The sequence below is a fragment of the Thalassophryne amazonica genome, chromosome 11 (genome assembly GCF_902500255.1).
Source record: "Thalassophryne amazonica chromosome 11, fThaAma1.1, whole genome shotgun sequence".
Classification (NCBI taxonomy): Eukaryota; Metazoa; Chordata; class Actinopteri; order Batrachoidiformes; family Batrachoididae; genus Thalassophryne; species Thalassophryne amazonica.
Genome location: NC_047113.1, coordinates 86,954,452 through 86,980,928, shown reverse-complemented (window position 1 = coordinate 86,980,928; position 26,477 = coordinate 86,954,452). Strand labels below are relative to the sequence as shown.

Below are 26,477 nucleotides of genomic sequence, written 5' to 3'. Positions count from 1 at the left end.
AAACTGTTGGTCTATTTTTTTCACACAGTTCACAAAGTGGTGATCCTCGCCCCATCTTTGCTTGTGAACGGCTGAGCCTTTTGGGGATGCTCCTTTTATACCCAATCATGACACTCAAAATTAGTGTCCTCAGTTCCCAAACACTTATTGAGTGTTGTTAGAAGGAAAGGTGATGTAACACAGTGGTAAACATACCACTGTCCCACTTTTTGAAACATGTTGCAGGCATCCATTTCAAAATGAGCAAATATTTGCACAAAAACAAAGTTTATCAGTTTGAAGATTAAATATCTTGTCTTTGCGGTGTATTCAAAATAATATAGGTTGAAGAGGATTTGCAAATCATTGTATTCCGTTTTTATTTACATTTTACACAACATCCCAACTTCATTAGAATTGGGGTAGTACAAAAACAAAAGCTTCACATCACACAAACTTTACATAACTGAAGGGAGAGGTTCAAATTAACTACCAAGAATGAATGGCTATGTCCTAAACATCTAACAGAATAACATCTCAGGAATTGATGAAGTAACAGGCATTGGATAGAAGGATGACATCATCCAATGTTGAGTGCTCCATCATCACGACTCAAAAGCTTGATGAACAAGGAGGAAACCATTATTCAAAAACGGATATTAAAAAAATAAACAAATGAACATTTTTTTTAAAAGGCTCGGCCATCGTTTTGGTGATCAACTTTAAACCCTTGGTATTAATTTGGACCTACATCCTCAATAGCACAAAGCCTCTCCTATTTTTGTACCACAAACCCTTTGAAAGGGGCTCCTAAGGAGGAAATGGACTTGTGAAGATCCAAAATTGTACTCCAGAAGCCTTATCTTAATTGATTTTATTCATTTTTTACGGTTCTTACTGTCAAGTTCATACATATTTCGACAGTAATTTGTACCTCAGGACAATGGAGATGAAATAAAACAAGACATAATGTAGACTATAAAATACTGTAATTTGCAGACATGATGCTTTGAGGACATCGGAGCCCATCAGCACTCAGAAGTGAAGTAGAGCAGATCCTGATTAGTACTTGGCTTGGCCGTAGTAGCATCAGGAAGAATATCCAGCATCTGTCTGTCGTTAGGACTGGGGTTTGGGCCCAGCATCCACAGGGTGTTCTTACTCCCAGATATCATGCGGTTGGATGCACCTTATCATGGGGTGGTGGGTCTGCAGTGCCCAAGGTCATTTCTTGTCTCAGAATACCATGAGGTACTGGACCTATTGCTGTGCATATCCTCTCCTACAGGGGCAGGGGTCCCCTGGTACTTGTCGTGGTTGAGAGGATTTCTGTAAGTTAGTGGATCTCAAACCTGGTAATCCAGGACTCCTAACGGACTCATTTTTCATCTCTTCCTGCTCTGCCAAGAACATATTGTAAATGCCAAAAACACGATGTCTTTGGTACCACAGCACATAACTTTATTCCGCCATTCCGTTCACACATACAGCCTTCCTCCTCTAGAGAGAGCGGGAGCCAGGAAAAAAAAAACATCTCGCTGCCTCTCGCGATAACACGTTTCCAGTGTAGGAAGTTAACCTCACTCTCTCTTTTAAGAAGCAATTAACAGTTATCAAATAGTTACCTTGGCTGATGGAACACACAGCCATTATAAGGAAAAAACAAAACAAAAACAGCACTCAGATAATTAATTGCTCATTAGTGCAAACAACATTAACAGTGCAAACAGCATGTCAGTATCCACATGCCCTCATTCAGTGCCTTAAAAAGCATGAGAGGAAGCACCTTTTTTAGTCAAACAATCGGCGAGTTGTGATTTGGCTTCTGACTAGAAAACCTGAGTTTGTTTGTTTGTATGAGCTCTTTAATGCTACTTATCTCTAACCTGAGTCTCTTTTCCGACACCTGTTTCGTACTCTTAAGTGCATCAAACAGGGAATGATTGTCCGTAACACAGGTAACAGGAAGAGAGTTGAGATATGCTCCACCAGAAGTAAGTTCAGAGTAGAGCGTAGCCAGGAACATCGCATTGTCAATACCATCTGACATGGCAAGGGTGTCTCCAGCCAGTGTGCTTCTTACCACACGTCTGATTTTCTTAGATTGCCAAAACAGTGGTGAGAACTTTCCTGTTTTTCCCATGAGGACAATCAAAGCTCCTCCCTGTGTACCTCCATCTGGAAGATTGCCAAGAGAGGCATCACTGAAGACCACGAAACTCAAATCATTACTGTCTCCCAAGTATTGAAATTTAAGTGTGACCTTTTCTGATTTTCTTTGCGAATCGCTTTGTTCACTTCATGAATGGACTGAACAGTGGCATTTCTAATGTTGGATGCCAGACTACTTGTGTCAAACATAACATCTGGTCTAGTTTGTTTAGCAACCCACAAAATCTGTCCTATTTTTGACCCCAGTTGTTCTCTTTCTGTCTCATTTAGCGGTGCATCTCTCTGTACAGCCTGTGCTGCTTGTAAATGAACTGGTTGTAAGTTGTCAATGTAATTGTGCTGATGCACCTCCACTCCTCCAGCCACAGTCACAATGTCCATGCCCACGTAAGAAAAACGGTCATGTTCTTCACGGCCCACATGAAAAGCAGACTTAAGCACTGGGATTACTTTAGTACTTAAGTGCTCTGATCCTGCCCAGAGAAAATCATCCACATGGCATGCCAGTACTCCTTTCATCTCAGCATGCTCGTTCTGCCAATAACACACTGCTGTATCAACTTTTGACATTTTACCACCAGTATCCAGCATGAGTTCTTTGACCTTATTGTACCAGTAGAGGGAGGCATCTGCAAGTCCATAGACACATTTCTTCAGTTTCCACAAAACACTGTCCACACCTGCTTCAGGTGGGGGGCAATCATCTCTTGTGAGTTCCATACCTTGCAAAAAGGCAGATTTAACATCAATAGAATGAACTTTCCATTTGTTTTGACAGATCACAGCTAACAGCAGCCTGAGCGACTCTGATGCACATGTGGGGGAATCTTTCTGTAACTCATGGATACTGAGTCCTTCAAAACCTCTCGCCACAAGGCGGGCCTTTGGAACAATGCCTTCAGAGGTTTCTTTCAAAGTACAAACCCATCTGGTTGAAACACATTTTTGACCTTGGTTGGTAACCTCTTCATAGACATTATCATTTTTCCAGTTTTCAATCTCTTGCTGTTTAGCAGCGTCAAAAGAGATGTCTTTCGTAATAAGTACATCAGCATTTGTGTTATCACATGCAGTGTGAAGATTAACCTGTGACATGTCTAACGCTTGTTTTTGTCCTTCACTGCCATCAAGTTCAAGATGCTCCATGTTGTACCAGTTTTTGTATTGCCCCTTGGCTTTTCCTGCTCTGCCTAAAACTCTGGCAGTGTGCTGAGTACGATCATCTCTGTCTGTAAATGTGACGATATGGCCTGTTCTTAGTTTGACATTACTAAAACCAGGAGTATTAGTTACACTACTCTCTGTGTCACTGTGTGACTCATTGGTTCTACTAACATTTTCTCTCTCATCTGTCTCTGTGTTTTCAGTGACTCGTTCTTCTCCATTAAGACTCATCTCATCATCCGAACTCTCTGTTACATCAGTATGAACAGCGTTTTCATTTTCTTTCTCATGTTCTGGAAGACTGGGCAGTATTGGCTTATCCTCATCCTGTCCATTCATTTTATTGAGCCTGGACTGATGTACTCTGACCAGAATCCCACCATGTCTTACAAACACAACAGCTCCATCCTGACCAATAACTACACCTGGACCCGTCCACTCTGTAGTGTCTGCTCGTTTGTAGTACACTCTGTCTCCTACTTTTCATCTGTAGGTCTGAGCTGCTTACACAATGCTCTTCTTATCCTTTCTGAGCATTCCACCTCTGTGGAAGCCCTCCTCGAAGCATGTAAAGCTGTTAGATGTTGCCCTACTTTAGTACTCATAGAAGTTCCCTCTAAAGCAGGTAGTTTATCAACCAAAACAGAAGGAAGATTAGGACTGTGTCGAAACACAAGCTGGTATGGACTGTAACCATGCACGTTGATCATACTGTTTTTGGCCATCAGGGCCCAGTCTAGGGCAGTTTGCCAACTGCACCCATTTTCCTTTTTTACCTTCAGGAGGATTTCAGTTCGTGTCATGTTGTGTCTCTCCAGCAGCCCATTGCTCCAGGGACTGTATCCTGCTGTAGTCTTGGTCTCAATGTTAAAGTTTTCTGCCATGTCTCGTATTTCCTCATTGTTAAACTCTCCACCGTTGTCAGTAAACAACCGCTTGGGTGAACCGTGGACACTTATCCACGAATGAATGAAGGAATTGACAATCTCTGAGGGTTTCTTGGTCCTGACAATGTTTCCTGCGCTGCAGCGTGTGAAATGGTCGATGATGTGCAGGTACTACACGCCAGGTTCCAACTCATGCAGATCCATTGCCACCATTTCATTATACTCCGAGGCCAGTGGCAAACCGCCAGCTGGCTTGGGCTTGGTCCTGCTGTATCTCTGACATATCTCACAGTCAAAAATGATCTCCTGCAAAATGACTGGACACTCTTTGGCAGTATTTCCAGAGGTGTGAATGAGCCGCTGCAGCCGGTCTGCGGAGGCGTGGCCAAACTGCTTGTGAAGCTTCAGCAGAACTTTACGCTTCTCTTCTGTTGACATCTCTGTTGTGATGACAAGAACTTCACTTTCATTGCCACTCAGATGAGGACCTTCATCTCTAATGTCCACACAATAGTGTCCCGAACTAGTGAGCTCCAAAGGCACTGGTTGCTTGAACATGATAACTCTGTCATTTTCCATATCTAAAATAGTTCCTGCTCTTTTTAGAGGCATTTTGCTCAACAGCAAGGGAATGTCAGCAGAGACAACTTCAGTTTCAATGTGGCACTTTGTTTGACCTATCTTAGCAGGAAGTTTCACTTTTCTGTTGGAGTTAAGCACTTGTCCATCTCCAAATCTGAATGGTCTACAGCTTGGCGATTCTGGTTTTAGCATTTTGTTGATTTGACTTTCACTCAAGTCTTTAACATAACTATCCAGCCACTTTTCACCACACACAGTACGCGTGCATGCAGTGTCAATAATGGCTGATCCCAGTGATTCAGTTAAGAAGATCTCAGAGTCAGTCATAACTTTGGTAAACAGAGTAATATTACATTCCTCCATTTTTTCATCTTCTGTTAACTTTACTTCATTTCGTCGGTGAGGACAATCTTTGGCCCAATGGTATGTGCTCTGACAAATGGCGCATTTTGTTCGCTTACTATATTTGTCGAGCGGATTTGTGCCCTGCTGCAGGTGCCGCTGACTGCTCTGAGAAGAGCCGTTGCTCCGTCTAAATTTACCCGGTGGTCTTTGATCCATGAAAAAAACTCCATCTTGTGTCTCACCGCCATTGCTCGCTCCGTTGTTTTTGCCTCCGAAAATGGGCTCTAGGCTGGACTATTGTAATTCATTATTATCAGATTGTCCTAAAAGTTCCCTGAAAAGCCTTCAGTTAATTCAAAATTCTGCAGCTAGAGTACTAATGGGGACTAGAAGGAGAGAGCATATCTCACCCATACTGGCCTCTCTTCATTGGCTTCCTGTTAATTCTAGAATAGAATTTAAAATTCTTCTTCTTACTTATAAGGTTTTGAATAATCAGGTCCCATCTTATCTTAGGGACCTCATAGTACCATATCACCCCAATTGGTCTCAGACTGCAGGCTTACTTGTAGTTCCTAGGGTTTGTAAGAGTAGAATGGGAGGCAGAGCCTTCAGCTTTCAGGCTCCTCTCCTGTGGAACCAGCTCCCAATTCAGATCAGGGAGACAGACACCCTCTCTACTTTTAAGATTAGGCTTAAAACTTTCCTTTTTGCTAAAGCTTATAGTTAGGGCTGGATCAGGTGACCCTGAACCATCCCTTAGTTATGCTGCTATAGACTTAGACTGCTGGGGGGTTCCCATGATGCACTGAGTGTTTCTTTCTCTTTTTGCTCTGTATGCACCACTCTGCATTTAATCATTAGTGATTGATCTCTGCTCCCCTCCACAGCATGTCTTTTTCCTGGTTCTCTCCCTCAGCCCCAACCAGTCCCAGCAGAGGACTGCCCCTCCCTGAGCCTGGTTCTGCTGGAGGTTTCTTCCTGTTAAAAGGGAGTTTTTCCTTCCCACTGTCGCCAAGTGCTTGCTCACAGGGGGTCGTTTTGACCGTTGGGGTTTTTACGTAATTATTGTATGGCCTTGCCTTACAATATAAAGCGCCTTGGGGCAACTGTTTGTTGTGATTTGGCGCTATATAAATAAAATTGATTGATTGATTGAAAATCCGCTTCAGTGCACACTTCATCGACGCAAATGATACTGTAGATCCGTGCACGATGTGAGTGCCAGCTGCCTGCTCTTTTCCTCGAGACAAGCTGTGTCCAGAAGTTTAAATGCCGACACAGCGTCAGGCAGTGTCATGTTGTACTTTTTCATGCGGTTGTAACGCTGTTCAAAGTCTATGATGTAGTCCGCCATGGACAAAGCACTGTCTTTGGCTATCGAGTCAAAATGAGAGTATGCTTCATAAGCATAGTCTTTTTCCTCTCGAAGGAATACCGCATCCAATTTAGCAAGCAAGATTTCCATACCATCATCCTTGTTCAGGTCGGCTGCAGATATTTCCAAGGCAGTCTCTCTAGCTCTCCCTTCGAGCCCCAGCGCCACTGCGAGTGCCTGCTTCTTCTTGTCTAAGTCCGTGACAAGTCTCCAAATACTAACTTCATTTTTCCAACACTCGTACGGCCAAACTTCGTCAAACTTTGGCGGTATTTTATAATTGGTAACCATACTCTGCTACCATGTAAATGCCAAAAACACGACGTCTTTGGTACAACAGCACATAACTTTATTGCGCCATTCCGTTCACACATACAGCCGTCCTCTTCCAGAGAGAGCGGGAGCCAGGAAAAAAAAAAAACATCTCGCTGCCTCTCGCAATAACACGTTTCCAGTGTAGGAAGTTAACACATATTGGGTCATTCAGGTGTGTTAAAGGACTGAGCCAATCAGCTGCAAGCACAGCAGGTGAAATGGATCACATTAACTTTAAGGATCTCTGAAGACCATGACTGGGAAACACGGCCCTAAGTAATTATGACTGTTACTTAGTTGCTGTGTGCACACTGCAGCCTATGTGGCACTGATGCAACTCCTTAGAATGATTTAATTATCATGATTTAATCATACAATTATGATTTAATTCATTAAGCTCCAACACCATCATTAAGTTTGCTGATGATACCACCACTGTGAGCTTGACCAGCAAAAAAAAAAAATGAGACAGCATACACAGAGGAGCTGAGACTCCTGGCAGAGCGGTGTCAGGAGAACAGCTGCTATCCCAGTGTCAGCAGAACCAAGGAGCTGGTCAAGGATTTGAGAAAAAAGGATGCGACTCATGCCCCCCTGTACATCGGAGAAGGCATTGTGGAGAGGGTCAAAAGCATCACATTCACCATAAGTTCTAACCTCAAGTGGACAGATTGTACAGCAGCTTTGACCAAGAAGGACCACCAACACAGGAGTCTGAGGAAAGCCAAGACGTCCACCACAGTCCTCATCAGTTTCTCACTTACTCAATTAGTCCGTCCTCACAGGGTGGATCAGAATAGAATAGAATCTTTATTGTCATTGTACATATAAATACATATAATGAAATTTGAACTTCTGCATTTAACCCATCCTAATTACAGTTACACATAATCCAACCACTAGGAGCAGCAGACAGTACGGCAGCTGCTCCGCACAGGACAAGAAATCCGTGCAAGTGATGAAAGCAGCCCAGCAAATCATAAGCACACCACTCCCAATAATGGACATTTACACGCCACGCTGGCTCAGGAAGACAAAGCACATCATGGACACTCATCACCCAACACTGTCATGCTTCTGTTTCATGCCAACAAGGTCAGTCTGCACACACACCACAAGAGTCAGGAACAGCTTTAACCTCTGTGCTGTCAGACTGTTCAGGACACACAAACACACACACCTGTGACATGTAGAGACCATTTCAGCGTGCAATATATGCTGAGTACTGTGTTTTCACAGGTGTGATTTAAGTGCACAATAATATGTCAATGTCTGCACAGTCCCTCTACACTTTCACATTTGTAGTCACTTTGATACTAGTAATTTGAACTATATTAGAACATTACTGTACTTACTGACATGTTGTACTGCTTGTGAAGAAGGTTTCAACTAAGAATTTTAATGTACTCTGAAAACTGTACTTTGTAGCAATCACAATAAAGCTTTCAATCTTGTAACTATCACATGCTGCACATAGATTTGTACATGCACAGCAGTGTTCAGAATAATAGTAGTGCTATGTGACTAAAAAGATTAATCCAGGTTTTGAATATATTTCTTATTGTTACATGGGAAACAAGGTACCAGTAGATTCTCACAAATCCAACAAGACCAAGTATTCATGATTTGCACACTCTTAAGGCTATGAAATTGTGCTATTAGTAAAAAAAGCAGAAAAGGGGGTGTTCACAATAATAGTAGCATCTGCTGTTGATGCTACAAACTCAAAACTATTATGTTCAAACTTCTTTTTTTAGCAATCCTGTGAATCACTAAACTAGTATTTAGTTGTATAACCACAGTTTTTCATGATTTCTTCACATCTGTGAGGCATTCATTTTGTTGGTTTGGAACCAAGATTTTGCTCGGTTACTAGTGTGCTTGGGGTCATTGTCTTGTTGAAACATCCATTTCAAGGGCATGTCCTCTTCAGCATAAGGCAACATGACCTCTTCAAGTATTTTGACATATCCAAACTGATCCATGATACCTGGTATGCGATATATAGGCCCAACACCATAGTAGGAGAAACATGCCCATATCATGATGCTTGCACCACCATGCTTCACTGTAGAGGTGCACCGATCAGGATTTTTTAGGCCGATCACCGAAATTTTGATCTGCCGATACCGATCAAGTACATATTTGGATCATGCCCAAAATGAGAATATAGGTCTAATGTATAGGACTATTTTTGCATTAAAACTTAATGATGAAAACAAAAAAACATGCCTTCAAATAAAGACACTAGAATAAACTGCCAACTTTTGTTTTATTACACTGACTTTGTTCTACCAGCAAGCTTTTTTTTTCCATGTTTCATGTTGTTCAGGTTACAGCCTACAGAGAATACACTGAGAATGTAAAATACAGCCCTCATTCTATGGGGTTAAAATTGTCTCATTAATATTTGTAAATGCACACAGGGTGATCTACAAATAATCATTGATTTGCAAATGTGTTCAGATATCCACAAATGCAAATTTCATATTTGTAACTTGTAAATTGGTCTTTGCAAATAATGTTGTATTTGCAAATATAAAAATTTGTAAAAAAAAAAAAAAAAAAAAAAAAAAATTACATTTGTAAAACTGGAAATTGTATTTGTGAATTGAGTTTCAGCTTTTGTGGATCACCAATTACATGCATTCATCGCTTTCCTCTGTGACATAATTTTGAGACATTCTTTTTGCGAAATCCACAGATCCACAAACAAATGCCTACTGATTCACAAATACACACTCACGCACACTGGATATCCACTAGATGGCAGTGTGGTTCCATTCATTACACAGCAGTCTATTTAGATCTCTCAGAGCCATTTGACTCATTTTGACTTCTGATATGAGCTGGACGGACATGGACTACATTAGATGATGGCGACTGCTCTCCTTGTCCGTCAAGCTCATATCAGAAGTCAAAATGAGTTTACGTCACAGAGGAAAGCGTGTCATGACAGGACCAAGCGCTCCCTGCGCTACTGCCTGCACTGTTGTGATCGGTCCTTTTGATCGGCGCATTTTGCCGATCACCGATCAAACCGATCAAGGTGTGATCGGCCGATAATGATCGGTGCACCTCTACTTCACTATCTTCACTGTGAACTGTGGCTTGAATTCAGAGTTTGGGGGTCGTCTCACAAACTGTCTGTGGCCCATGGACCCAAAAAGAACAATTTTACTCTCATCAGTCCATAAAATATTCCTCCATTTCTCTTTAGGCCAGCTGATGTGTTCTTTGGCAAATTGTAACCTCTTCTGCACGTCTTTTATTTAACAGAGGGACTTTGTGGGGGATTCCTTCTTTATGTTCTCTAATGCCATATACCAACACAGTGCAGAGTAGCTACCTAAACTCTGTAAGTGAGATAGAGTATCTCGTCAATAGTTTTACATCCTCATTGAAGACAACTATGGATGCTGTAGCTCCTCTAAAAAAGAGAGCTTTAAATCAGAAGTGCCTGACTCCGTGGTATAACTCACAAACTCGTAGCTTAAAGCAGATAACCCATAAGTTGGAGAGGAAATGGCGTCTCACCAATTTAGAAGATCTTCACTTAGCCTGGAAAAAGAGTCTGTTGCTCTATAAAAAAGCCCTCCGTAAAGCTAGGACATCTTTCTATTCATCACTAATTGAAGAAAATAAGAACAACCCCAGGTTTCTTTTCAGCACTGTAGCCAGGCTGACAAAGAGTCAGAGCTCTATTGAGCTGAGTATTCCATGAACTTTAACTAGTAATGACTTCATGACTTTCTTTGCTAATAAAATTTTAACTATTAGAGAAAAAATTACTCATAACCATCCCAAAGATGTATCGTTATCTTTGGCTGCTTTCAGTGATGCCTGTATTTGGTTAGACTCTTTCTCTCCGATTGTTCTGTCTGAGTTATTTTCATTAGTTACTTCATCCAAACCATCAACATGTTTATTAGACCCCATTCCTACCAGACTGCTCAAGGAAGCCCTACCATTATTTAATGCTTCGATCTTAAATATGATCAATCTATCTTTGTTAGTTGGCTATGTACCACAGGCTTTTAAGGTGGCAGTAATTAAACCATTACTTAAAAAGCCATCACTTGACCCAGCTATCTTAGCTAATTATAGGCCAATCTCCAACCTTCCTTTTCTCTCAAAAATTCTTGAAAGGGTAGTTGTAAAACAGCTAACTGATCATCTGCAGAGGAATGGTCTATTTGAAGAGTTTCAGTCAGGTTTTAGAATTCATCATAGTACAGAAACAGCATTAGTGAAGGTTACAAATGATCTTCTTATGGCCTCGGACAGTGGACTCATCTCTGTGCTTGTTCTGTTAGACCTCAGTGCTGCTTTTGATACTGTTGACCATAAAATTTTATTACAGAGATTAGAGCATGCCATAGGTATTAAAGGCACTGCGCTGCGGTGGTTTGAATCATATTTGTCTAATAGATTACAATTTGTTCATGTAAATGGGGAATCTTCTTCACAGACTAAAGTTAATTATGGAGTTCCACAAGGTTCTGTGCTAGGACCAATTTTATTCACTTTATACATGCTTCCCTTAGGCAGTAGTATTAGACGGTATTGCTTAAATTTTCATTGTTACGCAGATGATACCCAGCTTTATCTATCCATGAAGCCAGAGGACACACACCAATTAGCTAAACTGCAGGACTGTCTTACAGACATAAAGACATGGATGACCTCTAATTTCCTGCTTTTAAACTCAGATAAAACTGAAGTTATTGTACTTGGCCCCACAAATCTTAGAAACATGGTGTCTAACCAGATCCTTACTGTGGATGGCATTACCCTGACCTCTAGTAATACTGTGAGAAATCTTGGAGTCATTTTTGATCAGGATATGTCATTCAAAGCGCATATTAAACAAATATGTAGGACTGCTTTTTTGCATTTACGCAATATCTCTAAAATCAGAAAGGTCTTGTCTCAGAGTGATGCTGAAAAACTAATTCATGCATTTATTTCCTCTAGGCTGGACTATTGTAATTCATTATTATCAGGTTGTCCTAAAAGTTCCCTAAAAAGCCTTCAGTTAATTCAAAATGCTGCAGCTAGAGTACTGACGGGGACTAGAAGGAGAGAGCATATCTCACCCATATTGGCCTCTCTTCATTGGCTTCCTGCTAATTCTAGAATAGAATTTAAAATTCTTCTTCTTACTTATAAGGTTTTGAATAATCAGGTCCCATCTTATCTTAGGGACCTCATAGTACCATATCACCCCAATAGAGCGCTTCGCTCTCAGACTGCAGGCTTACTTGTAGTTCCTAGGGTTTGTAAGAGTAGAATGGGAGGCAGAGCCTTCAGCTTTCAGGCTCCTCTCCTGTGGAACCAGCTCCCAATTCAGATCAGGGAGACAGACACCCTCTCTACTTTTAAGATTAGGCTTAAAACTTTCCTTTTTGCTAAAGCTTATAGTTAGGGCTGGATCAGGTGACCCTGAACCATCCCTTAGTTATGCTGCTATAGACGTAGACTGCTGGGGGGTTCCCATGATGCACTGTTTCTTTCTCTTTTTGCTCTGTATGCACCACTCTGCATTTAATCATTAGTGATCGATCTCTGCTCCCCTCCACAGCATGTCTTTTTCCTGGTTCTCTCCCTCAGCCCCAACCAGTCCCAGCAGAAGACTGCCCCTCCCTGAGCCTGGTTCTGCTGGAGGTTTCTTCCTGTTAAAAGGGAGTTTTTCCTTCCCACTGTAGCCAAGTGCTTGCTCACAGGGGGTCGTTTTGACCGTTGGGGTTTTACATAATTATTGTATGGCCTTGCCTTACAATATAAAGCACCTTGGGGCAACTGTTTGTTGTGATTTGGCGCTATATAAAAAAAAAATGATTGATTGATTGATTCTTGCAAATACGAGGTCTATTAGAAAAGTATCCGACCTTATTATTTTTTCAAAAACCATATGGATTTGAATCACGTGTGATTGCGTCAGACAAGCTTGAACCCTCGTGCGCATGCGTGAGTTTTTCCACGCCTGTCGGTTGCGTCATTCGCCTGTGAGCAGGCTTTTCTGGTCCACCCCCTCGGCAGATTTTCATTGTCAGGAAATGTTGGAATGATTTGGGCTTTTTTTCCATCAGAATTTTTTCAGAAACTATTAGAGACTGGCAGCTGGAAACCATTTGAAAAATTTATCTGGCTTTCGGTGAAAATTTTACGGGCTTCACAGAGAATAAGGGCTGTTACTACAGCTTTAAGGACGGCTTTAAGGACGCTCGGTGTGCCACGCTCCGTGCTGCCATCGAGAGCCACAAACCACCGGATCATTTCTAAATGGATGGCTCTGTGGAGCCGGGACCGTCATGTGCACTTTCTCTGGTTATCACAAGAGCTGGATATGAACCATTTTCCGGCAGATTTCACTTTTAACAAGAGATTTTGTCATGGAAAGCCGAGCGGAGGCTTCGCGCGTCACGACCGATTTGCTGATGGAGCGAGACAAAGGAACACCCCCGTTTTGGTCTCACAGGACGTCTTTGAGATGGCGTTCAGACAGCTGTCTGTGGTTTTTCCATCGAGTGATTATCCGAGAAACTGTGGATGTGCCTGGACATGCCAGAACATGCCCGTAAGGCTTTATCACGGCGTTGCTTTGCGCCATGCGGCACCGCCGTGACGTGCAGAATTCCTCCGCACATCTGTCTCAATGTGCCAAAAAAGTGCTGATGTCCACATCTTTTCACAATTCCTGTGCTAGTCAGATGACGTCCCGGATAAAACACAGCGTCCAGTTTGGAAATGAACAGCACATTCCACTGTTACAGGAGTTTTTGTCATGGAAAGAGGAGCGGAGGCTTCGCACGACGGTCCCGGCTCCACAGAGCCATCCATTTAGAAATGATCCGGTGGTTTGTGGCTCTCGATGGCAGCACGAAGCGCGGTGCGCCGAGCGTCCTTAAAGCTGTAGTAACAGTCCTTATTCTCTGTGAAGCCCGTAAAATTTTCACCGAAAGCCAGATAAATTTTTCGAATGGTTTCCAGCTGCCAGTCTCTAACAGTTTCTGAAAAAATTCTGATGGAAAAAAAGCCCAAATCATTCCGCCATTTCCTGACAATGAAAATCCGCCGAGGGGGTGGACCACTCCTCACTCAAAGCCTGCTCACAGGCGAATGATGCAACCGACAGGCGTGGAAAAACTCACGCATGCGCACGAGGGTTCAAGCTTGTCTGACGCAATCACACGTGATTCAAATCCATATGGTTTTTGAAAAAAATAATAAGGTCGGATACTTTTCTAATAGACCTCGTAAATTAGCTTCACACAGGCGTCTTCTAACTGTCACAGCACTTACAGGTAACTCCAGACTGTCTCTGATCATCCTGGAGCTGATCAATGGGTGAGCCTTTGCCATTCTGGTTATTCTTCTATCCATTTTGTTGGTTGTTTTCTGTTTTCTTCCACGTGTCTGTTTTTTTTTTTTTGTCCATTTTAAAGCATTGGAGATCACTGTAGATGAACAACCTATAATATTTTGCACCTGCGTATAAGGTTCCCCTCTCCAATCAACTTTTTAATCAAACTACGCTGTTCTTCTGAACAATGTCTTGAATGTCCCATTTTCCTCAGGCTTTCAAAGAGAAAAGTATGTTCAACAGGTGCTGACTTCATCCTTACATTGGGGACACCTGATTCACACCTGTTTGTTCCACAAAACTGACAAACTCACTGACTGAATGCCACATTACTATTATTGTGAACACCCCCTTTTCTACTTTTTTTTTTTTTTTACTAATAGCCCAATTTCATAGCCTTAAGAGTGTGCATATCATGAATGCTTGGTCTTGTTGGATTTGTGAGAATCTACTGGTACCTTGTTTCCCATGTAACAATAAGAAATATACTCAAAACCTGGATTAATCTTTTTAGCCACATAGCACTACTATTATTCTGAACACTACTGTACATTCATGGAACCGGCCCAGCAACAGACTGGTGTCCTTTCCAGGGTGCACACCACCTCACGCTCTATGACTGTTGGGAAAGGCTCCAGCCCCCCACGACACTTAACTGAAGTGGTGGAAGTTGAGTGAGTATTCATGGAACCCACATTTATTCAAAACACATACCTTCTAACTAATGTAAGGGTGTATAGAATTTCATCTATGAGCGTGAACATCTCCTCTAAGGACCTTTGTTGGATATAAGCCAGCTGTGACTCATACTAAAGTATTATCATCCAACAAAATTCTACTTTCCCCACGTACCACCTAGTCAACTCTAGCTGAAATTTCATGTTAACTTTAAGAAAATTCTTCTCTGTTCCACTCCATCATGAGGGTGTGTAACTGGTGATGCAACAAACAAAAGATTTGCATGGATTTTGCAATAACAGACATCTGTAACTACTTCAGTGTTGTCTATGTCTTGGTCCAGTAGCTTGATTCAGTGGCATCCTTCTTGCAAAATTCCTCAGTTTTTCAGAACTGCCGATTCCATGTGGTCTGTATTTTTTAATGACTAATGTAAATGAAGTCCAAGACATATTCAATAATGCAAGTCTTTAGTCTTTATATTCAGAATTATGTTAGTTTGTCCAAATGCTTCTTGTCTATGAAAGTAGAGGGACTGTGTATAAAAATGTTTCCTGAAAGTGGCATGATGAAATTTACACGCCACACTGTATCCTCGAACACTGACAGGCATCATGAATATAGATGAGGTAACTGAAGTCACTGTGTTGAACTGTGAAGCTGATTATCAACTTTTTCAAACTATGAAATGTCGGGGTCCCGTACAGACGGAGCAAGCGAGGTTCGTTTATTGTATGGCTGTTTGGAGTTGTGTTTTCATCTTGTTGGCCTTCATTTTGCATGTCAACTTTGAGCTTGTTCGCTGTTATTTCCTCCAATTCAAACTTGTCAGTGTAATAAAATTCGCTCTGAGAACGGTCCTCTTCGTTCACTCAGCATTTCTTTGTTCGCTTTTGGTTTTGTTTTATTTTGTGCCATGAAAATTGCAAACAAAGTCGCAAATCTGATACGCGATCCAAACCGACTGTCATGGTAACAGTCTGAAATGGGAAAATATCAGCCAATCAGCATGCGCGTACTATCGTAGCCATATAAGAATCACATCTTAGATGAAATGGATTACGTGTGATAGGGGAAAAATGAGTCTTATGTCGTATGTAATCTTAGATCCACAATTACAGCTGGAGAACAAAAGCTTAACTACAGTACACACACACACCTGCTGACCAAGAAAGCAACTGAAAGATATCGGGTAAAAAAAACAAGTCAGCGTCACCTGATCTGTGTAGCGGATGTGATCCTGCTGCAGCCTCTGCTTCTTCCTCTCGTACTCTAAAGCAAGCGGCAGGCCCACACTGGAGCTCCCACCTGACAAAACACACCCAGAAACACTGAACAGACACTATGTGAGGAAAATCACATCAAACAGACCCTTTTAAAGAAAAAAACAAACAAACACACTTCAAAGAAACAATGTCCACATTATAAAGACTGTGACATCAACAGCAAATGACATAACAGACAATTAAGACAAAAAAGACACTGGAAGCAGCATTTCTTTACCTTGTGTGGTGTGATGTGAGATTTTGCACAGGGACTTCATACTTAATGTAATTTGAACATATGAATGAAGGCAGACTCAGGAAGCATGGGAGGATTATTAATTATCCTCCACCATATACCTCCATTACCATCTTTGCTGAACCAGGTGACCTCAGCTGTGCAAACAAGCTTACGTCAGACCGCTCACGTATACCAAGCCACTCAGACAGCCTGACTTACTCTGTTATAGGCTTACTGATAAAAACAAAAAGGAAGAATTTTGTCAATTAACATCCAAGACAGCACAATGGCTCAGTGGTTTGCACTCTTGCCTCACATCAAGAACACCTGAAGTTCAATTCCACCCATGCCCAGGTCCTTTCCGTGTGGAGTTTGCATGTTCTCCCTCTGCCTGCACATTAGGATTCTGCTCCTTTCTGTGTCCTAGAACAAGGCAGCATGTCCAGAGTTTGTGCCCAGGCACTGGACTGTGGCTGCCCACTGCTTCTAGTGGTTGTTAAGATGGATAAACAAAGAGGATAAAATGTATTGTATCCAAAATGACAATGGCACTTCTTCCCTTGTTGCTCTTTTTTCAAAAATCTCAAATGTATAAAATTAGCCTCCGTGAGCTGCTTGCAACTGGTGTGAAGGCATAGTGGACAAGTGTGATTTTATTTATGTACTGGGAGAGAATAGCTGGTTGCCTGAAAGCCATTTTTCTGGATGACTGATGTATACACTAGCAGGTTGCCCATGGGGATGCACGGATTCTGGATTGGGTAGTGTTTATAGAATAGGTAGCTGACATTTTTCAAGGGTGGTAATAAATTATCTATAATGATTTGGAATGGCGTGTGAGTCCAGAATGTAAATATCAATGCCCATTGTTCAATGCTGTTACATAATGTCCATAATTTCTCCAAAAATATTGGTTCTAACAATGGTCCGTTTTCGCAGTGTTCATCCTTGACCCAAAATACATAAGCAAACCAAACGGCAAATGTCAGCTCTCCACAGTTCCAAGGTACACACACGCACACGCACACAGGCTACTTGACTTTTAATATCTAAATGATTATCAACATCAGTATATTTATTAAAAATGTACATGTTTGATTTTTTTCCATAGCAATTTAAAAATGGTTTTGAGGCCTTGCATTAAGTTTTTTCCTGAAAGACAGAATAAGCAGCTGTTGAGAAGTAGTGAAAGATTAAGAAGGAAATGAAAATGGCTTTTTGTACTTTACCATTTCTTTGTACGATTGTGTTTGGAGGAATGTTCTCTTGGACAGTGGACTCATAGGCTCTGTGGGGACTGACCTGACAATCAAACAAAGAACAGCCCCGATAGATTTACAACTTAATACAAAAACAAAAGAACAGATGATACTTATAGAATACTACTGATAAGTTTTTATTTCAACAAAAAAAAATTTGTGCTGAGATTCATGATATGATGGTAAATATGTTTCAAAATGTGAGAGCTTGTGCACTTTTTCACTAAATGCACAGTCCTGGTTTCCTCAGACACCCTGAGCCTGCACATTTTTCAGAGCAGGGAGAGGTTAAAATCTGCTGGAGTCAATGGAGGACAGAGTTGGGAACCACTGCTGTAAAATGCAGTAATCACGCTGCAAAATGATCCATAAATACTGCAACACACCTTTATTTTCATATAAGGATGATCTTGGCCCAAAAAGGCTTGATCTTCTGCCACTCTTGCCTTTCGCTCCCTGATGAATTTCTCCAGCTCATCTTCCATCTTCTTTGAGCTATAACCCCCAACTGGGAAAAATAAATACACCTTCATTAAAAGTATATAATACAGTACATTTCAGTACAACTCAAAGAACTCTGACAGTAATAATGATGTAAATGAGAAAAAGATTAATATTTGAGAGAAGATGTGACCAAATCTATGCAAATTATATAATAAGTGAAAACCACAGCAGGTTAGTGAACTTATTTGCTCTCCTTTGCAATATAAAGGCCGATGATCCAGAACACGTCTGCTCCACACGTGGCCAGCAGACAGCAGATTACTACTGTACTTTACTTACTAGGGGGGCAGCTGAGCACTTTTGCAGTGTACTTGTCATTTCACGATGAAGCTACATGAGTGGAGCCAATGCAGATATTAGAAAAAATGTTTTAGGAACTTAAAACACTGTCTCCAGGTGTTGTCAGATTTTGGGGGTTGAAATGAGTAAGCAAAAGCAACTGGTCATATGTTAGATGGGATTATGCTTCTAAAATAATGCAAGTCAATATGCCTCTCAATTTCACAAATCAGTTCAATTACAAATTATAAAATACTGATATGTTTGGTTGGAATAACAGACTGCAAATCAGGTCAGAGTTTGTAACCTTGACACACAATTCTGGAGGGGAAAAAATAGGGCGGCACTTTGGATTAGTGGTTAGCACTGTTGCCTCACAGCAAGATGGTCTTGGGCTTGCTTCTCGCCTGGTCCTTTCTGTGTAGGGTTTTCAGGTTCTCCCCATGTTCCTGTGGGTTCTCTCCAGGTGCTCCAGCTTCCTCCCACATCCAAAGACATAGCAGGTTAGGTGAAATGGAAACTTTAAATTGACCACAACTTTAAATTGTGCACATGAAAATTCAGTAAGGTATATCTTATATATTATATTCTAATTCTAAGGTGGAACGATGCCAGTATACAAAGGTATATCTAAATATCTAAAAAAGAAGAGTAAAATAGGAGAGTAGAAAAGAGTAGAGTAGAGCCACTTAGGTGCATGGTCTTGAGAACCAGGGATGGTAGGTTAAAAAGCTTTTTTGTCCCATGGGAACTCTCCCTACCCACCCAAGCAGCTCAAGAAAAAGGTATATATAATATAATAAGTAATAAGACATAAGAAGGATAAGACATCACAGGAGAAGATTGTAGTAAAGGTAGTGAAATCAAATATAGTTAGTAGGCTAAGCTGTAGAAGCAGAAGCTGTGAGTATACTGGTATCTATTTAAAGTAACTCTGTTAGCATACTATAGGAAAATAAAAAGTATAATCATTATGCTATCAAATGGAAACCTAAGAACTTAGGTACTATATGTTGATGTCTTTAGAAGAACACATAAACTGATGAATCATTAAAAATCTACCCCATGTAAAACAGAATTGTAAATGGTAAAAATAAGCTAGTTATGGTAGAAGAGTTAAATTAGCCGTGAATAAGCCAACCACCATACCCAGCAAGCTAACACGATAAACAAAAACGGTAATTAGTGTATAAAGTATAATAGCGTAGTTAAACCTACAGTAACGGTATTAACAAATACCATGGTCAGTGAGAATTCCATGTCTAACTGGCGTGCATTATTTTCATGTATGCGCACACGTAGTTCGGTTAGTTAAGTCACTGTTATAATCACTCCGCTCTGATCGTCACCATAGCAACGTGCAAATCAGTTGGCGCAGATCAGCTGTGTTTTGACAGGCGAATTACAGAAACGCAATAAAACATGGATTTCCAAGTGAATTTTAATATTTTTGGCCAAAATAAAACATTTGAGGAATGGAAAGAGGAGGAGAGCAAACGAGAAGAACGGCAAAAGCAACGGCGTAAAGATTTAACATCGGACGAACTTGACAAGATTGAAGACAGGAAAGAAGAAAAGAAGCGCAGCCCGCAAGGATAGAACCGGATCAAAACAGCGAGCGTAGTTTCTGGACCTGTTGCCAGAATTGGCCACAGCTCCACACAGCAGAGAGGGGGCGGTGTGAGTGGCCCGCTGCGGCACGAGCCCGCAGACACAGTAAGCACATCGGAGACAAAATATCTTGAGACTGGCATAAAAGAGTCCCAAATACTCACATTTTTATCAAGTTCTGTTAACTTAAATAAATATTTGTGTGTTAGCTCACTGTGTGGGACTATGGTATAAGCAGATTAAACAACTCAAAGCCGTGCATTATACAGTTTGAATGCACTTTGTGGAGTAACACTACTCTGCTTCACGTCGTGGTGTTTTAGACTCTGCATCGTGCATTCAAACCATATAATGCACGGCTTCTCGTTGTTTATTTTTTACATATAAAATAAATGTGGGCAAAAGTATGAATTAATGTGGGTTATCAAACACAAATGAACTGGTGTCCTGCCCAGGGTGCACACGGCCTCTCACCCTATAACTACTGGGAAAGGCTCTAACACCCCCATGACCCTTAATTGGAGTAAACAGAAATAGAAAGTGAAAGAATTAGGCTAATGAAAAAAAAAAACCAATTGCGGAGACAACGTATTTGAGAAAATGAAGGGTTTATTAACTTTTGAGGAAGAGCTGTATCTGAACGAAGAACAAAACATCTGTTCAGAGCTGTATGCATGTTTACCTCACTAAATCTAATTAAATGTTTTAAAGCTCCTTTATATTTTCAAAATATTATCGTTAGCTTTACCTTAGCCTATCTGTCCTCCTTGTTGCTTGCTGTTCTGGCTGTCCCTCACAGTCCAAATAAGTCAAATGCAGAGTCATATGTAGGTTATTCTCTCTCTTTATTCAACAGCATGGTCTCTCAGTTTGAGAGCATGATTTATTTAGTTTTGTTAATGCTGTAACATCCAACACATACTTCTCAGCCAGATCTTGTTCTTCTCACTTTACAGTGGTTGGCATCCAGCCTAACTGTGCATTACCACTTAGGCCTGTCACACTAATTATATATAAAGATGAACATAGTGGTTTTGCTGGCATTGATATATTGGCTAGATGTGTTTGTTTATGCAAGTCGCAACCATTTTAGCAAATCATGCTGCATCTGTCCCTCTTGTCTCCTGCAGTACAATGTGTTGTTTTATGAGATGCCATGACTTGCATACAACCAAAGAAACTTAAACATGACACAAACCTAAAACTGGAATGAGGGTGTGATGGTGAAAGTGTAGTAAAAAAAAAAAAAGAAAAAAAAAGGCAAATTGTTTTTTGTTTTTTTTACTGAAAGCAGTACAGTTAATAGACCTTATCAGTACTCCAGTCTTTTATAATTCCTACTCCTGAACACGGGATATGTTGTGTACTCACTGCGGCACTCCAACACAGCTAGCAACCACTGAGAAACATGAGAGAAACATGATGCCCACCATGTGGGCAAATACGAGTATATGACAAAATCTAAAACAGAGGACACACAATTGCTTTCTGGTTAGCACTAATTCCTGTCAGTGAGAATCCAACCCAGTCCGTTCTGTGTGGAGTCTGCATGTTCATCCTGTTTCTGGAGAGTTCTCCCTTGTGCTCCGGCTTCCTCCCACTTCCAAAGACATGCAGGTTAGGTAATCATGTGACTCCAAATTGATTACAGGTGTGAGTATGACTGAGTTCCTTTGTCTGTGGATTAGCCCTGCGACAGATTGCCAGCCTGACCAGGGTGAACCCATGGGCACTACCCCAGTGCCCTCTAGTGACCGTTTTTGTCAGTGAAAACATCACCCAACTCAGTACAAATACGAGTACATGTAATTTGGCCACTTTCCAAAGAGTCATACTCCTCAATAAAGTCAATTTAAAGTACAATGGTTCATTTCAGCTTGGTGTATAAATCTCATCATTCCAGGCAATGAGAGCTGTCAGCCAAAACAAAACAAAACCAGCTGATTTCAATAGAACATACAGCCAGAGCGTGTTTTCACCGAGTGGCCAGTCACGGATTGGCCACCTCACCGGAAGTGACGTGGCACAGACCTCAAGAATAGCAGATGCTGTAAACAATGCACACCCAACGTGACTTTACTGGGACAAATATGACGATGATGTGCTGCCCTAACTAGCCTGGATGTTCAGGCAGCTCTACAGGGCAGCGTAGTCTCATTTGAACCCCTGCATGATATTGCAGGATTTGGCCACATCTCGAGACAGCCTGCACAGACACGGGAGAGACTAATCTCTGGGCAGAGTGTGGGAGTTTCAGCACAAACCATTCAGTCCAGATCAGGAATCTTAAAAGCATACTCGCCGCCACCTAGTGGACCTGCCGGTTTATGGTGTGTGCTGACACTCACACTCCGGCCGGGGATTAAGTCTATCCCCACAAACAGCATCAGTTCTAACAGAAGAATGGTGTACTGTTTTGTTTTCGGCTGCAATCACCGAAACAGTCGGGAAAAGTACAGCTTTTTCAGTTCCCAGTGGAGAAGGAAAGACAAGGCAAATGGGAGAGTTCGTGTCGGTAACTGTTAGCCTACACACCTAGCCAGAGTAGCTGCGTTCTCTCGCCTGCACAAGTGCCTCGACATGTTTGAGCTCCGGGTCATAAACAAACACGTGTCCACTTTCCACCACATCATCACTTTTTCTTTGCACTTTCACTTTGTTTGCATGCTGTCCCCGGATGTAGAAAAACTGCGTCATATGTGTCATATTTTACCCCATTAGTGCCCATCCTCAAACAAGACTGTGCTGCCCAATCATTTTAAAATGTGATATTTTGCTAATATACTAACCCTCCACTTGGGGTCGCACATGGACCACTCTTTGAGAAAGGCTGATCTACAATAACAAATTTGTCTATGAAAACAAAAAACTGCATGTTGAATTCTGTCAACATAATAGAGTACTCCCTACTGTCCAAACAGCTTTTCTACTTGTCCCAGACTACTAAATAAACTTCATGCTGCCCTCTCTCTCCGTCTGAGGGTAAACTGTGCAGTGAACAACAAACCAACAGGTCCTGACAGTGCACAATGAGGACATCCATGTCCAACACAGGACGGTGAGTACATGTCCAGCACAGCACGGTGACGACATCCATGTCCGACACAGCACGGTGAGGTCATCCATGTCCGACACAGCACGGTGACGACATCCATGTCCGACACAGCACGGTGAGGTCATCCATGTCCGACACAGCACGGTGAGGACATGATGTCCGACACAGCACGGTGAGGACATGATGTCCGACACAGCACGGTGAGGACATCCATGTCCGACACAGCACGGTGATGACATGATGTCTGACACAGCACGGTGAGGACATCCATGTCGAACACAGCAAGGTGAGGCCATGATGTCCAGCACAGCACGGTGAAGACATCCATGTCCAGCACAGCACGGTGAAGACATCCATGTCCAACACAGCACTGTGAGGACATGATGTCCAACACAGCACGGTGAAGACATCCATGTCCAACACAGCACTGTGAGGACATGATGTCCAACACAGCACGGTGAAAACATCCATGTCCAACACAGCACTGTGAGGACATCCATGTCCAGCACAGCACGGTGAGGACATCCATGTCCAGCACAGCACGGTGAAGACATCCATGTCCAGCACAGCACGGTGAAGACATCCATGTCCAGCACAGCACGGTGAGGACATCCATGTCGAACACAGCAAGGTGAGGCCATGATGTCCAACACAGCACGGTGAGGACATCCATGTCGAACACAGCACGGTGAGGACATCCATGTCGAACACAGCAAGGTGAGGCCATGATGTCCAGCACAGCACGGTGAAGACATCCATGTCCAGCACAGCACGGTGAAGACATCCATGTCCAACACAGCACTGTGAGGACATGATGTCCAACACAGCACGGTGAAGACATCCATGTCCAACACAGCACTGTGAGGACATGATGTCCAACACAGCACGGTGAAAACATCCATGTCCAACACAGCACGGTGAGGACATCCATGTCCAACACAGCACGGTGAGGACATCCATGTCCAGCACAGCACGGTGAAGACATCCATGTCCAGCACAGCACGGTGAAGACATCCATGTCCAGCACAGCACGGTGAGGACATCCATGTCGAACACAGCAAGGTGAGGCCATGATGTCCAACACAGCACGGTGAGGACATCCATGTCCAGCACAGCACGGTGAGGACATCCATGTCCAGCACAGCACGGTGAGGACATGTCCAACACAGCTGTGTTCTCCGAATTATCGCTTTAAATTTACGTTGCCAGGCAACGGCAGCGTCGCATTCCTCAGAGATCCCATTAACCCATGAAAACACTTTCATACGCAGACAAATAAATATATTTAAACAAAGCTCTTCGATTACCTGATTTAAGAATGTCACAGCGAAGCTAAGCTTAGCTAGCTTATTAGCTTAAACTGAAGCCAGTGGTGTTTCAGAGCCGCCTTACCGAGCTCCTCGTCCAGCAGCTGTCAGAGTATGAAGAGAACTGTCAAATTCACTTAAAAACCACACACACATGATAGAGCTCTGAAACTGGTATGTTTGCTTATCTGTAAGTAGAAGGGATGTGACGTTGGAAAACCACGCAACAAACCACACCCCGAACCCGCCTATCGACGCGGACATCCACCTCATTATCGCAACATTTTCGTCCGCCATCTTGCTCAAGTCACATAAATTTATTGTGTAAAACCCACCATCTAATGGATGTGGCAAATATTACAAAAATTCAAATTACACATTCCATCAAGATGCTTGTCAGTGATTCAAGAAGCAAAAACTGGTGTTTATCAGGGGTGTGTTCTGGCTCCTACGCTGTTCAATGCTTGCATGGACTGGGTGTTGGGTAGGGTTGTGGAAACAAATGATTCAATACTTTTGTCAGCAAAGAAAGGTTTACTGATCTCGGCTTTGTGGACAATGCTGTGATCTTTGTATAATCGGAGAATGTGAGGAATTGGAATGTCTGGATTTGTCCTGGACCAAGATGAAAATTCAGGCTTTTAACTACTTCCTGGACTCAGTCATGAGAATCGTTGCAGAGAAAAAAGGTCCAAGTCTTTAGGGCCCTGGTGCTTGTCTTGCTGTATGGGTTGTGAGACTTAGCTGCTAACCGGTGACTCCTGGAGTAACAACTGGATGTCTTTGGTGCTAAATGTCTTCAGTGGCTCTTTGGGTATCACTGGAATGACTTTGTATCAAATGAGCAATTACTTACAGGAACTAGAATGAGTATTACTTGCATTGTGAGGGAGTATCAGCTTCAACCTTCTGGCCACGTGGTCCATTTCTCTGTGCATGATCCAGAGCACAGGTGCCTGAGTTTTAAGGACCAGAGTAACTGGAGAAGGCCAAGGGGATGCCCACGTTTCACCTGGCTGTGGCAGATATGTGGTTATTTGTCAGAGTTGTTTGGAGTTGGACCTGGAAAGAACAACCCAGTTTACACACACACAGAAAATGATCACGCAAAGAGACACTGAATTTCTTTTCCTGATCAGGAGAGGACAAACGAGGAGCTCCTTCAGAAAGAACTGTCAACTGCTCTGAAGGCCCTGCCCATTTGCTTCTCCTTTTTATTGAATATAGTTACATACAGCATATAGGATTGACAATATCACAAAACAATGGAAAGACACAAAGTCTGGTCTCACATTGATATGAAAACTCTTATGGCTTTGAGCAGGGGCGTAGGCAGAAATCATAAAATGGGTGGGCCCAGAAAAAAATCAGATGGGCCCAACCTTTGGGGTTGTAGGTAAGGTGTAGGTATTATAATACACCGTTTGAAAAAGTATGCCTCGTTTGGACAATGCAAGCAACGCTATCACTTAGCCTACAGCACTGGCAAAGTGAGCACACAGACGCGACACGTCAGACACAACTACTCTTCATGGATAATGCAAGCTGCAGTGGAGCGCCACACACGCACACACACACACACACACACATTCAGTGCAAGTCTGGTAGCCTACTTGGCTCGGCCTAAACCCAAAACGTCAATAGGTATTTAAATAAGACATTGTTTCAAAAATGAATTCCAAGTTTAATGATGAACACATCTCAGCCAACTGCACAGACACAGATGCAAAGTGTCAGTGGTCAATGCAAGCAGCAACGCAACGCTGACAAGTGGGCGGGCCCAGGCCCATCCGGGCCCACCCATGGCTACGCATAAGGCTTTGAGCCCTCAGTCTCCTACACGTCCCATAATAATGTCCAGCCCTGAACCGGTGTTCCGGTTACAATGCTCTCCCCTCAAGGCTGAACCATTAATTAAAGATGCACATCTGCGCTTTGCAAAAACATAACTAGCAAAACAGTCTGCACATTCTAGCAAAACAGTCTGCACACTGACTAAGCCAAAGATCATAGATATGTGAATGGACTGGTCGTCTGTCTGGATCAGACCTGGGCAAACTGCGGCCCGGGGCCACATGTGGCCCTTTGCATGT

At 42.3% G+C, this 26,477-nt stretch overlaps 1 protein-coding gene across 1 annotated transcript in view; it reads right to left on the bottom strand.

Moving 5' to 3' along the window:
• LOC117520991 (centrosome and spindle pole-associated protein 1-like) overlaps positions 1–24,573 on the bottom strand; it is a 143,046-nt gene extending 118,473 nt beyond the window's left edge. Inside the window, exons 1-4 of the mRNA XM_034182326.1 lie at positions 24,470–24,573; positions 18,015–18,123; positions 17,599–17,671; positions 16,083–16,174 (exon numbers count right to left, since the gene is read on the bottom strand). Of these exons, the coding sequence (XP_034038217.1) occupies positions 16,083–16,174; positions 17,599–17,671; positions 18,015–18,123; positions 24,470–24,540 (345 nt within the window). The 5' untranslated portion in view covers positions 24,541–24,573. The remainder of the gene's footprint in view (positions 1–16,082; positions 16,175–17,598; positions 17,672–18,014; positions 18,124–24,469) is intronic.
• Positions 24,574–26,477: the final 1,904 nt, after the last annotated feature.